The 14,266-nt window shown below is 42.7% G+C and overlaps 3 protein-coding genes across 6 annotated transcripts; 1 reads left to right on the top strand and 2 right to left on the bottom strand.

Moving 5' to 3' along the window:
* Nucleotides 1-202: 202 nt before the first annotated feature.
* LOC101760703 (prolycopene isomerase, chloroplastic) lies at nucleotides 203-1,444 on the bottom strand. Its single transcript, XM_004986072.1, has 4 exons — nucleotides 1,421-1,444; nucleotides 1,204-1,365; nucleotides 861-1,097; nucleotides 203-517 (listed from the first exon to the last, which is right to left on the bottom strand). The coding sequence occupies exons 1-4, from the start codon at nucleotides 1,442-1,444 to the stop codon at nucleotides 203-205; spliced, it is 738 nt and encodes a 245-aa protein (XP_004986129.1).
* LOC101774291 (prolycopene isomerase 1, chloroplastic) lies at nucleotides 383-13,857 on the bottom strand. Of its 4 annotated transcripts, none has more exons than XM_022823574.1 (10): nucleotides 13,578-13,857; nucleotides 13,248-13,479; nucleotides 13,015-13,125; nucleotides 12,289-12,342; nucleotides 11,780-12,067; nucleotides 10,789-10,980; nucleotides 10,067-10,225; nucleotides 9,724-9,960; nucleotides 9,038-9,369; nucleotides 383-517 (listed from the first exon to the last, which is right to left on the bottom strand). In XM_022823574.1, exons 1-9 carry the CDS (start codon nucleotides 13,787-13,789, stop codon nucleotides 9,055-9,057), a joined length of 1,800 nt encoding a protein of 599 aa, XP_022679309.1. In that variant the 5' UTR covers nucleotides 13,790-13,857; the 3' UTR covers nucleotides 383-517; nucleotides 9,038-9,054. The 4 variants fall into 4 exon arrangements, with proteins under 4 accessions (XP_022679309.1, XP_004981106.1, XP_004981105.1 ...); XM_004981049.4 differs by lacking the exon at nucleotides 383-517 and adding an exon at nucleotides 1,258-1,365; XM_004981048.4 differs by lacking the exon at nucleotides 383-517 and adding an exon at nucleotides 6,884-7,331.
* Nucleotides 2,160-6,633, top strand: LOC101773630 (putative GPI-anchor transamidase). The gene is made up of 10 exons (XM_004981046.4): nucleotides 2,160-2,784; nucleotides 3,523-3,564; nucleotides 3,655-3,799; nucleotides 3,974-4,203; nucleotides 4,358-4,415; nucleotides 4,584-4,661; nucleotides 4,767-4,855; nucleotides 5,694-5,775; nucleotides 5,869-6,042; nucleotides 6,220-6,633. The coding sequence occupies exons 1-10, from the start codon at nucleotides 2,612-2,614 to the stop codon at nucleotides 6,355-6,357; spliced, it is 1,209 nt and encodes a 402-aa protein (XP_004981103.1). The 5' UTR covers nucleotides 2,160-2,611; the 3' UTR covers nucleotides 6,358-6,633.
* Nucleotides 13,858-14,266: the final 409 nt, after the last annotated feature.

Here is a 14,266-nt window from a genome sequence, read left to right as displayed (position 1 = left end):
TTCTAAGGGGGTCGCAGCTGGACTCGGCATGTGAGGGCCATCAGTTTAACCTTCATGCATTGTTGTCGGTGAAAAGCTCCATCATAAAGTATTTGATGCAGTTTCAGTGGCCATTAGCCAAGTTTAGTAGCATGATATCTCCAGAATGCAATGGTATTCATGAACAGAGATTTGATTTTACTTGCCAGGGCATGCCTGCCACTCAAATTCCAACAGCGTCAAGAAGCTCTGAATGCTGCGACACCGAGACCAGAGTGTTGGCGACGATCGCGCCGCTGGCCGCGACTGCCGGCACTCCGATTCCTGGGAAAGTCGAGTCACCACAACAGAAGATCTGGGGGATTGGTGTTGCTTGCCCAGGGAAAGTGGCTTCTCCAGCTTTTATGGCTGGACCATAGGTTCCCCTATTCCTTCTGAGAAATCTCTTATGCGTTAATGGTGTCCCGACCAACTTAACGTCGCATTTTTCTCGGCTAAATTTCGGGCCAAGAGCAGCCTCCACTGCTTTCCACATCACCTGGAAAGTTTGCAATTAGAATGTCAGTCACAGTCAAGGCAGCAAAGTTATTACTTCTTAGAAACAGTTGATGGTGGTCTTCTTTTGAAAAACTAGTCTCATTTTGATGACTTCTGTGCCAGCTTTTGGGGCATTTCTCTCTTGACTGTTTAACTGTCATTATCACATCTTGCTTAGACAATGGAAATGAGCACATGCGCTAAACTGGATCAATGAGGTGGACAGATGAGACATCTAAATTATGCAATACACTGCTAGGCACCGATGGCAGCAAGGAATCAAAATCGGAACTATAGCAGCATTGCATCACAGCAGCAAGAAACCAAAGTTGGAACTCAAGTACCTCAGAACGTTCTTCCTTCAGCCTTCGATAATCTGCACTTTTCCGGTCCATTCCCTCCCACAAACGGAAAGGTTCTGTCCCTGGTGTATATGCATGAAGAGTATGCTTTCCAGGCGGTGCCAGGTCCTTACTAAGAACACTAGGAACGGATATCAGCACAACATTTTGTTCACCATCAACTCCTTTGTTCCAATTATCAACCACAATGTGATGGACACCGAGGCCCTCTCTCGCATTCTGTTTCAGTAATGTCCGAAGGGTATGGTAAGAGACGTATCACCTATGCGGAGAAACACATCTTAGTGAAAATGATTTACTAGACTTAACTTCAGGCGAAGCATACCTCTACACCAAAACCCAAGTGAAGATGCATAAAAGAATCACATTGTGGAGTTGCTTTCACTTTATCTTCATATGATTTTGGGACAGCATCTGGTGGTAGCAGCAGATCCAAAGTATCCCACATAGATGCATTGCTAACAACTGCTTTCTTTGCACGTACGACCTGCAATAGGACATAATGTCCGACAAGATTTCAACAGCTGCATCTTTCTTCAAACCTTAGGTTGGATGATGGCAGTCATTGCAAATTTGCAACAAAAAAGTTTATCTAGTGGCCTACACTGACACGTGGCACAATCATGCCACTCAAAAATAGGTTGCATAAGACAACATGGTGGTATTTTTTTTCCATCTTTGCCTACATCATTTCAATGGTCTGCCACTAATTGAAAGGAATGGAGAAAGGTTTAAGAGCCTGTTTGGATACCCTGTGTTAAAATTTAACAAGTGTTAAAGTTTTAACACTCTCAAATAGAGTGCTAAAATTTAACACATTGCGATGTTTGGATGTTGTGTTAAACTTTAACACCTTTAGTGGGAAATGACTCCATTGCCCCCTCATTTGTGGCCGGCGGAGAGAGAGGGAGGAGAGAGAAGGGGTAACCGGGGAAAAAGTGGAGAGGGGGACCACTTTTAACACCTTTAGCAAGTTTTAACACCCCTCCATGTGTTTATGAAAAATGAGGTGGTAAACTTTAACACCCCACTTTTAACACAAGTGTTTGGATAGGGAAGTGTTAAAAAAATGTTAAAAGCAAACAGGATCTAAATATGAAATGCAGTACTGAGGATAGCACTTAGTTAGCTTTTTTCACGTAGACACTATCTATTGAGATGCCGCACTGCATTCCAATTTATTTTCTCTTTTTTCCAATGTACTATTTTTCTCTTTTTTATTCCTCTTTTTTTTCTCTTACTTTGTTTCTCTCCCTATTATTTTTCCCTCTCTCTTCCCTGCCCACACTGTCTCTTCCTTATCCTGCCCACCGCCGCCGCCGTCCTCCGCCTCCCCGCGCTCGCGGGCCCCCTCGCCCGCGCCGCCGTCACCCTTCGCCTCCCCTGAGCTCGCGGGCCCCCTTGCTCGCGCCGCGGGTCGACTCCGCCCCCAGCTCCCTGCGCCTGCCGGTGGCCTCGCCCACGCCGCCGCCGTCACCGTGGCCTCCATCCTCTCCTCCCTCCTCCCACCGGCGCCCACAGCCCCACCGCCGCCGCCTCTGCCTCCGCCTCCCACCTTCCAATCCCGCAGGCCCAGGCAGCTGCGACCTCCACCTCCACCCGCGGGGCCCCCGAGGGCAAGGGTGGGAAACGACGGGGAGCGTGTGAGCCGAGAGCGTCGTCGCGTGCGCCGGCCCCGGCCCCGTCGAGTTTGCTCTCTCCTCCTCCCCGATCCCCGACCAGAAGCAGCTTCCATGGCGTCCGGCAGATGGAGCCGCAAGCCATCGCGGCCCCCTCGCGCGCTCACCCTCCTCAAGGCGCTACTGCTGCCCGTGCTCCTCCTCGCCTTCTCCTCCTCCTCCGCGGCGGCGGCGGCCGCGATGCATAACAACAACTGGGCCGTGCTCGTCTGCACCTCCCGTTTCTGGTGAGCCCTCCTCCCCTTGCCCACGGCGCCAGGACCTTGACCGCCCCGCCGTGCTCGTCGTCTGCCCCTGTCTGCCCGGCTCGCTGGGGATCCAGTCCGGTTGTGCTGGATCGGTCGGTGGGACGCGTGCTTTCGTCGGGCGTGGCGAGTGGCGCGTTTGATGCAAGTTCCGACTCGATTGGAAGTCGATCGCACCTGTTGATTCGTCCTAGCGTTACTAGCTGTCGGGCTTGTGCTTCTCTGTTTCTAGCTAGCGAATCAGTGTCAGTACAGCCAAGCAGTATTGGGGGTTGCTTGCGTCGATCATTGGTTGGTTCTATTTAGGCGGAGTTAATCATGCTTATGATGCGTGTGCAACCACATTTAGGAATTCTGGAACTTCCGAATCAATATTGGCATTACTCATTCACTGCAGTATCAGTGAATATTAGCGAAACGTAGTTCAATTTTGTAGTTGAGATCTCAATTGGGGTAATTGGAGTAAGCTGTCATCTTCTCATTGGGATGCAGGGGCGAAAGCTATGAGTTCAAAGTTCAAATGCTTCAACTATGAATATTCAAGTTCTTGTTGAGATGCCAATAGATCTGCATCTGTTCAATTATACGGTGATTTAACTGTGTTAGCAATAGATCCATGTTAAACTCCATAATCTGATATGGCAATAGCATTCATATAGGTTCCTGATGTTTTGGCATTATATGCACATAATGCTTACCAGTTATTGTTGATGTTCCCAGGTTTAATTATCGACATATGGCGAATACTCTGTCTTTGTACAGGTAGCATGTTGAACTGTATTTGTATGGAGTTGTCCTGTCTACAGATTATTCCTTATTGTATCTTTTCTTCTTCTTTTTGGTTGCTTTCAGGACAGTTAAGAGATTAGGAATACCTGACGAGCGGATCATACTTATGTTGGCAGATGATATGGCTTGTAATCCTAGGAACAGTTATCCTGCCCAAGTTTTCAACAATGAGAACCACCAGCTAAATCTTTATGGTGACAATGTTGAGGTGGACCTCTGCACTCTGAAATTATTGTTGCTGAACCATAAGTCCATAACATCATAGTGCCTAAGAAGACTACACTTCAGAATACTTTAGACTACTTGATGCTTGTCTGTCTATATGCTAAAAAAAGAAAATGACAATACTTTAATTTTACCCATTCCTACTTTTTCATGACAGGTTGATTATCGAGGGTACGAGGTAACAGTTGAAAACTTTTTGAGAATTTTGACTGGCAGACATGAAAGTGCAGTACCAAGATCAAAGCGTCTCCTAAGTGATGAAGGAAGCCATATTCTTCTGTACATGACTGGGCATGGTGGTGATGAGTTTTTGAAGTTCCAAGATTCTGAAGAGCTTCAGAGCCATGATTTAGCAGATGCAGTGAAGCAGATGAAGGAGAAACATAGGTGGTTTATTCTTCTTCAGTTTATTATATTGTAGTTTACATTTTACTCTACAAGACCCCAATAGGTACAAATCAAGGAATTTTCAACAATCAGATGCTGCCTTACCCTCTTCATGTTCAGTAGTTGGTTCTGACCTCTCTTCCCTTTTTTTCAGATTTAAAGAGCTGCTGATAATGGTAGATACTTGCCAAGCTGCTACTCTCTTTTCACAGGTTTGTTTCACTGTTAGAAATACTTCGTTCAATATACGCGTTGGGCCATTGCGATTATATCGACATTACTACAAATTTTAGACAAGAAGTGGCATAGTACATTTTCTCTATCTGAATTGTGAATACTATATCTCCGTAACCATAAACTGACATATCCTATATCTGCAGCTTCATTCACCTGGTGTTTTGGCGATCGGTAGCAGCATGAAGGGTGAAAATTCTTATTCTCACCATCTTGATTCAGATGTGAGTAAATGCTTTTCATTTACAATGTTGGCAGATACTTTGCAAATATATTTTGCCTTACTATTATTCATGAAGCTGATCAATCTGATCTATTTTTTTTGGCAGATTGGTGTTTCTGTTGTTGATAGGTTTACCTATTATACACTTGCTTTCTTTGAGAAACTGAACATGTATAGCAATGCTTCACTGAACAGGTAAAAGTGTAACACATGCTTTAAATGCTGTTGCTTATGTTATCCATAATGATTGTTCATTTGTCAATTGCTGTATTCCAAACGTGATGTTCTTACAACTTTACAAGTTTTCTGTAAGGTATTTTTTTTCATATAGAATGTGTTATACCTGTTCTAGGGCTTACTGGGATGTGCATTGAATCCAAAAAAACTTGGCTCATTGAATCGTAATACGTGACTGAGTCTGTTGTTCCATTTGATGGTTTTCACATGATACAATAATAGTAGAAGGGCTATATCGACACACTATCTTTGGTACCATATAAGAAATTGAAATTCACTGATGGCAATCGGCAAACTTTTATCATATCTGCTATTTTATGGTAACATTGGAGCCTGTATTTTCCTAACCGTGGCTTAGTGTGAGTGGAGTGTGCTGGGGAGGTTACGGCCTCTCCTGTTACCTTTGTACATTTTGTACGACTTCTTTTCTTAATGAAATGACACGCAGTTCTCCTGCGTTGTTCGAGAAAAACATTGGAGCCTGTACTGTGGGACATAAGATGAAAATGGCACCAGAGATTGAAGAGGATACAGGACTACATTAAATGACTGCTGAAATAATCCATAGTAAATTGGCGAACAAATTACTGCAGTTACCATTCTCAAACATTGTTTTGGTTGACTTTACTGAACTTTGGGAATATGTTGTATCATAAATTCTGTAGCTAAATTTTGCGGGGTAACATTCAACTATATTCAGTTTAAATGTCAAAAGTAGTGTAGCCGAGTAACTGTGCACAGTAAGGCACTTATTTTCATTTGTATTTCAATAACGTTCTCATTTCTTACATTACAGTCTTTTCAACTCATACGATCGTTCCATGTTGATGTCCACTGCGTATTATCGAATGGATCTTTATGAGCGGCCCTTAAATGAGGTATTTCTGAATTACTATATATTTCTTGATTGTAATTCACCACTCAATTGTTCACACAATATATTTTTCCCTTTATCTTCTGTCATCGATCAGGTGCCTGTGACAAATTTCTTTGGATCAGTCATGAAGACTCTCCACACAGATTCAGCCTACACAGGTTTCTTGGCTGCACATGACGATGAAGTTCCCATGTCCATGAGAGATAATCAACATGATCATTTCATGTCAAAGAATGAGGCTAGTGCAAGAAGATTAAACAGAGAAAAGGTGAATATTAGCTTGAGAAAGTTTTGAGATGCATCTAGGTTTCTTGCTATCTGGTTCTGCTTTCTCTAGTTCTGCCAATTTACTGTTGGGTTTCCATTATCATGATAATGGAAATGGGGTCGTGCGTACTTTTAAGTTTTTTTTAGAAGCTAATGCTTTACAAGTTGCAACATGCAGGAGGCACAAATAATTCCCCATGGATGGACAGAAGTTCTGCTTGAACAGCTGGAGGGCAAGAATACTGACATTGTTGCGCTGTATGGTCTGGGAGCTATGGGTATATTGTTGGCACTTTCAACCTGGTTATCAATGTAGGCACTATGAAGAGTATTCACACGCCATTCTCATCCACAGAGCACTGAATCATACTAACCCCATAGAGACTGGGATCAAAAATAGAAAAGAACACGGTTTGAAGGTTCTTTTTGTATTTTTATCCTTTTTAAAATATCATTAGTGTCATTATCATTGATTCTAAATTGATGTATGTAGTTTTTGTATCCACCTTCTATTCTATTGTGTTAGTACTCATTGTTTAACATGATCTTTGGGAACAATTTGATGATATGCTTTACAACTCTTGCCATCACATATCTGGATCAGTTTGATTGTTTCGATAAACATTTGAGTAGAGCTTTTCTACATGCAGCTTTTGGAATATTAATATATCCTTCCAGGTCCTGGATGAAAAGAATAATAGGTTAATGCTGAAATTTCTGGAGCTTGTTGCATGGTCAGATTTTTTTTATAGAAAACCTGTTTGCATGTGGATTAATCCGTAAATTATCTGTACCCAAAAGTATACTGTATACTACCCGTTTATCAAGGAAAATGCTCATTATTAAAAGCACCTTTTCAGTGTTCCATCACCATATTGTAGTTTAGTTTAGTGCATTACAGAAAGCATGTAGCCATGTATAACTTTTGACGTAATTTTGTGCAGCAATGCCACATTGAGGCTGCAACTTTCGTTTAGTCAAAAGTATTCACATGCTGACTGCCTTACAAGTTACAATACAGTTTTACCACTTCCATGTGAACGTGTCAGCCTATAAGGTGGGCACAAGTGTAGTTAACCACATACAGCTCCAACCTGCCATGTTTTCCGTCCAATTTATGGTTCCTGGGGCAAACTTTATGTGCAAGGTTTTACACTTGTCGTTAACATTACACAACGATATGAAGTAATGTATTTTAAGCTCGTGTACCAAACCAATATGCCTGGTCATGGTCTACATGGTCTGATGCTGCTGCAATGGAATTATGTTTCCTTTATGGAGCGTGATCACCTGTATAGGCCATTATTTGACATCAGCATTGCACCGTCATCAAACTTTATTTTCTTTGTACTCACTATCATTACAATATACTCCCTCCGTCCCAAATTACAATTCGTTTTGACTTTTGTAGATATAAAACTTTTGCTATGAACCTAGATATATGTATATGTCTAGATACATAATAAAAGCTATGTATCTAGAAAAATTAAAACGAATAGTAATTTGAAATGGAGGTTCTATATGCTATAGAACTCTACATCTGTAACAACCAGGTGTTAAAAAGGCTTAAGAATGGTTATTTTGAGGTTAATGATAAAATTTGGATGCTAAGAAGGTTTATTGGCAAAAGTCAACTTTAAGTCAAATGTTGACCAAAAATGCCAAATTGAGATTCAAATTCAGGAAAAGTTGACAAATGCATGAATTTGGATCTTATGGACATTTGGAACTTAAAGAGGCCAGTTGAGAAGCAAATGGACCTAAAATTGTCCAAAATCAGAAATGGAGGATGTAACTGTTCGCTAACTGGAAATAGGCATAAATGCCTTTGAAAAACAGTACTAAATGGAATGAATGATTCAAGAGATTTTGGAGAAATGTTCTATGAACCTTTGGTTTTATGGCCAAAATGGAACTTTCATGTCAAGCTTAGCATGATTTCCAAGTTTGGCATGAAACAATTGGCATTTGAAGTGTTAAATGGAAATTCGAAGTTAAATGGAGGATGTTGGTACTGTTCTGTCGAGATTGCAGCCATTCAATGCAATTTCAATTCAGTGAAAAGCAAGAAGTGGCAGCCAGCTTCAGGACCAACTTTGGAAGGGAAAAAGAGAGATTTGGCTTTTGAGATGAATAAGAGAAATGTAGAGAAATAGGTTCTCTACAACTTCTATAAAGGAAGTTTTGAGAGTTTGGTGAAAAAATGGAGTAAACATAATCTGAACCTTCAGCTCAGAAAAATTGACAATTCTGTCAATATAGGATGATGAACAGTAACAGTTGGTTTTGGAATCAAAATTCGAACCCTTAGAGTCAAAATTAGCAGAGACTCCAAATGTATCAAAGATAGTCACCAACATCATTATTCTAACGGGGTCGCAGCTGGACCGGGCACCAACTGGGCGCACGCACATATGTTGTAACACTCCTGTTCATCATCAAGATGCTCTTTTCAACAGCCAAGAAAAATGTAGGTTGTCTTTCTGTGGAGTATGTAGTGTGCACTCACAAGTCATATCCACTGGATCTGCCTGCCTGCAACCAGAGAAACTTTGATGTAGTAGCAAAAGAAGCAGTCACATGCTATTTGCCCAAACGAACAGCAACAGGAAACAAGTGGTGGTAACAGAAAGCGGGCACTGAAAAGGCCCACCGGGATAGCTGTTCTGTTCATCACTCACATCATGCTACTGTCATTCGTTGACCGGGTCAAACGGGCCTCGCAGCTAGAATTCATCAGTTCACATATGCTACTGTAAAGTGTTCATGTGAGCTGTGCCGTGAGAAGGAGAAACATCATTATTCTAACGGGAGTCGCAGCTGACTCGGCAATCGGCATGTGAGGGCCATGAATTTTAACCTTCATGCATTGTTTGTCGGTGAAAAGCTCCATCATAAAGTATTTGATGCAGTTTCAGTGGCCATTAGCCAAGTTTATTAGCATGATATCTCCAGAATGCAATGGTATTCATGAACAGAGATTTGATTTCACTTACCAGGACATGCCTGCCACTCAAATTCCAACAGCGTCAAGAAGCTCTGAATGCTGCGACACCGAGACCAGAGTGTTGGCGACGATCGCACCGCTGGCTGCGACTGCCGGCACTCCGATTCCTGGGAAAGTCGAGTCACCACAACAGAAGAGCTGTGGGATTGGTGTTGCTTGCCCAGGGAAAGTGGCTTCTCCAGCTTTTATGGCTGGACCATAGGTTCCCCTATTCCTTCTGAGAAATCTCTTATGCGTTAATGGTGTCCCGACCAACTTAACATCGCATTTTTCTCGGCTAAATTTCGGGCCAAGAGCAACCTCCACTGCTTTCCACATCACCTGGAAAGTTTGTATTAGAATGTCAGTCACAGTCAAGGCAGCAAAGTTATTACTTCTTATAAACAGTTGATGGTGGTCTTCTTTTGAAAAACTAGTCTCATTTTGATGACTTCTGTGCCAGCTTTTGGGGCATTTCTCTCTTGACTGTTTAACTATCATTATCACATCTTGCTTAGACAATGGAAATGAGCACATGCGCTAAACTGGATCAATGAGGGTGGACAGATGAGACTTCCAAGGAATATCTAAATTATGCAATATACTGCTAGGCACCGATGGCAGCAAGGAATCAAAATTGGAACTATAGCAGCATTGCATCACAGCAGCAAGAAACTAAAGTTGGAACTCAAGTACCTCAGAACGTTCTTCCTTCAGCCTTCGATAATCTGTACTTTTCCGGTCCATTCCCTCCCACAAACGGAAAGGTTCTGTCCCTGGTGTATATGCATGAAGAATATGCTTTCCAGGCGGTGCCAGGTCCTTACTAAGAACACTAGGAACGGATATCAGCACAACATTTTGTTCACCATCAACTCCTTTGTTCCAATCATCAACCACAATGTGATGGATACCGAGGTCCTCTCTCGCATTCTGTTTCAGTAATGTCCGAAGGGTATGGTAAGAGACATATCACCTATGCGGAGAAACACATCTTAGTGAAAATAATTTACTAGACTTAACTTCAGGCGAAGCATACCTCTACATCAAAACCCAAGTGAAGATGCATAAAAGAATCACATTGTGGAGTTGCTTTCACTTTATCTTCATATGCTTTTGGGACAACATCTGGTGGTAGCAGATCCAAAGTATCCCACATAGATGCATTGCTAACAACTGCTTTCTTTGCACGTACGACCTGCAATAGGACACATAATGTCCGACAAAGATTTCAACAGCTGCATCTTTCTTCAAACCTTAGGTTGGATGATGGCAGTCATTGCAAATTTGCAACAAAAAAGTTTATCTAGTGGCCTACACTGACACGTGGCACAATCATGCCACTCAAAAATAGATTGCATAAGACAACATGGTGGTATTTTTTTTCCATCTTTGCCTACATCATTTCAATGGTCTGCCACTAATTGAAAGGAATGGAGAAAGGCTTAAACTAAATATGATATGCAGTACTGAGGATAACACTTAGTTAGCTTTTTTTTCACATAGACACTATCTATTGAGATGGTGCACTGTATATTATGATTGACAAAATATTGTGAAATGTCACACTAGACAAAATCATTGTCTATGACAGGCACATGACATCTAAATCAGAGCCTTGCTAGTTGTTGTTGTTATTGGCTTTGCGGTCGTGACATACCACTCATTCCCCCACGTTTTCTTCCTAGTATTTTTAATCGTTTTGGTTCTGCAGGAGAAATGTTTAACTTTATTTGCCAACAAATATCCTCTGGAGCTTACTTGTCCACTTTGTAGCTTGACACCAACTGCTCGACCATTCTCGATTAAGATCTTCTCAACATGAGAACGAAGAGCAATTCTGCCACCAAATTTTTCAATACCGCTCACAAGGGCATCTATTATTGCTCCAGTTCCACCCAGTGGGTACTCAAGCATGCATCCTGGTTTATACCATTCTGCAAACATATAAACCTGAGGATGTAATTAGATCAAATGATGAACCAAACACTTCAAATTTGTACATTTTAAATTATCCTAAATTTTTTGAATGGCCACGACAGGAGGACTGCCAAGAACATATGCAAGAGGTAAAGATTGAATGATATGGAACAAACAGACAACAATAGCCATCTGATTATTCTTGTAACAGTAATAACTATCCATCACTGGACAAATACGCAGCTACCCTACATAGTTCAGCCACAGGACAAATATAATCACTACTGTGGCCATTGCATTGCTTGGATTAGGGGCAGATGGGAGTGACTTGCTATAGGTCCTGAAATATGGGACCTGGTACATAAATCCTAGATTGGGCATGTTACGATGAGACTGCCACAAGTTTAAAAGACAGTAAGAGTACATTGTTGCCAACATCAGCATATCGGTTTAAATGAAATGAAGGTGGAATGTTGAAACAGTACTCCCATCAATTTTCATAAGCAAACTTACCATGCACTGATGCACCAACAAACGTATCAACACAGATTAATAGAATGACTACATCAGTACATCTATCCAATTGACACAACACAGCATTTTTTTAAAAGAAATACAAAAGGCAAACTTTTTTTAATATGTTCGTGATCATCCATATGGATATGGTATAACAGATCTGGATTTTATGTGGTAAATAAGATACCTCAACCTCAACCTAGATCTTAGGAAACAGGCAATAAATACTGAATCTGTTGATATATCATATTTTGCACATTATGTGTTACTGTTTTTGGATTTTGATAATGCAACAGTTTGTCAGAACTTAGATTACCATTTCTGCAGAAAGAGCACCATCAGATTTGACTCCAGCAAGTAGAAAGCACAGGAGATCGATCCAGTTACGAACAAAGGGATTTTTCAGCCCTAGCGAATCAACAATCTCTTGGAATGGTCGTAGAAGTTTAGTTGCGCCCAGAGCTCCTTGGGGTCCCATTTGTATGAATGATTTCAACAGAGAAGGAGCATATCTACCAGCAGCTGTTGATAGAATACCCAAATCACCTCGAATTGAAAGTGGAGGCAAAGCCATTGCAGCTGCAGACATAGGAATAACTGCATCCTGAGATCGTTTTCAGTATGGTATTAGCACATGTTTTAGTGGAGTATAAGAGCATCCTAAGTTACGGACTTTGCATGATGAAAATGCCGTACTGACGCACAAGAAAGATACTGCCTAGATGCCTAGTGCATGACCCATATGTTGTTCAGATTTTCAAATAGTCTATTTACAACTAGAAAATAATTTCTATAAGAATCTAAAGGATAGATAAGGAAACTCACAAGAAGCTTTTTCCACTCCTGGACAGCGTCAACACCAACAAATGTCTCAAGGTCCTGCAAGAATTATAAGTTAGGATCCAATAAGTGTGAGAGCACTCCAACACAAACAAATTTTGACAAAAAAAAAATATTGTAAATGTGAGAGCATTGGTACATGTCTGCATGTATTGATACATGCTGGTTACTCCAGGAAATTTTAGCAAATTATCATGGCAGCAATCCACCCCCTATTTTCAGGTTTTCATTCCCCCAGCATCACTATTAGCTCTCTGTCGATCACAACAAGTAGGTGTGCACAGTGGAGCATACAACATTGTGTGGAACTATTTTTTTTCTCAACTACACAGGAGAGCTGCGCATCTTTGTATTAAGAAGAAGAATGTTTGATTACAGAACGCGTACGGCAATACACCGATGCCCGAACAGGTCTGCTTACACATACTATGGAACTATTTGTCCAGTATCACGAAATGATCAGAAATGCCATCATGTCTGATTATCATATAACTAGATAATACACTAAGCGCCGAGAATTATCGGTAAACAATTCTTCTGCGCTTGCTTCATTGTTGTTATTATAAGCAAACAGTAATAAAAATTACTTCTTCCCACGAGGACACCTTACAATTATGAATAACTAAATAATAAACCTACCAATGGCTACTGAAGCAACTTGCTGAAAATGCACGTGCTGCAAGTGCCAGTGGCCTAATCAAGATAGCTTACCTTGAGGAATTCAGTTGGACCAATCCTAGAGAGGAACTGTCCTTCAGGTACATGAACCATCCAAGAGTCATATGATGCACAAGGTACCGATTCACCTAAGGCATCAAGGACCTGAACCAGTCGAACAATCAGAACAACTTCAAGCTCTTGACATCATAAACATTGGCAGTCCATCCAATCCGACTGCCAAATTGCTGAAAAGCTATGCACAATCAAGTAGCACGTGAGCTCACCTGAGCAAGTGGATTTGCCTGGGGGCCTCTGGACTGGAACCCGGAGAACAAAGACGGCCCCGAGTCGAAGTTGAACCCCTTGATGTCGAATGAGTGCGCGGCGCCTCCCGGGCGGTCATGGCTCTCGAGCACCAGCACGTCCTGGCCGTACCTCGCCAGGAGCCCCGCGCAGCACAGCCCACCGAGCCCGCTGCCGATCACGACGACGTCCGCCTCCGGCCTCTCCACCGCCCTGATCGACCGCAAACCAACACAACAACGGCAAGGCGATAAGGAGGTCTGAATTTTGAGTAGTCACCTTGGTGCAGTGCGGATGGGTGCGGCTTGTACCCGGAAAGCCCGCGGTTCTGGCCCTCGGGGAACGCGGGGTCTGCGGGGCGCTCGTCGGCAGCCACTGCCCGGCACCGCGCGGACGCGGGCGCCACGCACCCGCGCGCCCTTGGAGCAGCGGCAATTGCCGGACGCGCGCGCGGCGGAGGGGCGGCGGGGTGGTGGCAGTGCGGAGGCTGCAGCGCGCGGGAGGCTAATGCCGAGGCTGCCATCTCGGAGTCGGAGAAGCGGAGACGGCGCCCGTCGAGACTGTTGGGAGGGAGACGACGAGAAGGGTGAGGACAGCGAGGGAGTAATACGAGTGAGGCCGCGGTTGGAGACACGTGGCGCCTCACAGGCCGTTCTCCATTTGCGGCCGCCGTTGCCTCGTCCTCGGCGACGACGGGGCGGACGGGGCCAAAAGCCCGCCGACCGCCGTGGATTAAAGGGGCTCCGATTATGGAGTTGAAACTTCCGGCCCGTCTGAGGCCCGGACTTATCTTCTTCTTCCTCACCTTATTTCCCAACTCTCACATTTGATGGTAGTCCATTTTTCTCAAAAATTTGAATTAACATTTCTTCTAAAAAGTTGAGACAACATTTATTTATGAAAAAGTTGAGCCAACATTTCTTTTTCAAAAGTTGAATCCAACATCTTTCGAAAAAAGTTGCACCAATAATTTTTCAAAAAAAGTTGATCCAACATTTTT

Source organism: Setaria italica, chromosome IX (assembly GCF_000263155.2).
Source record: "Setaria italica strain Yugu1 chromosome IX, Setaria_italica_v2.0, whole genome shotgun sequence".
NCBI classification, from domain to species: Eukaryota; Viridiplantae; Streptophyta; class Magnoliopsida; order Poales; family Poaceae; genus Setaria; species Setaria italica.
The sequence above is the reverse complement of the archived record's forward strand: the minus strand, read 5'-3'. Positions and strand labels throughout refer to the sequence as shown.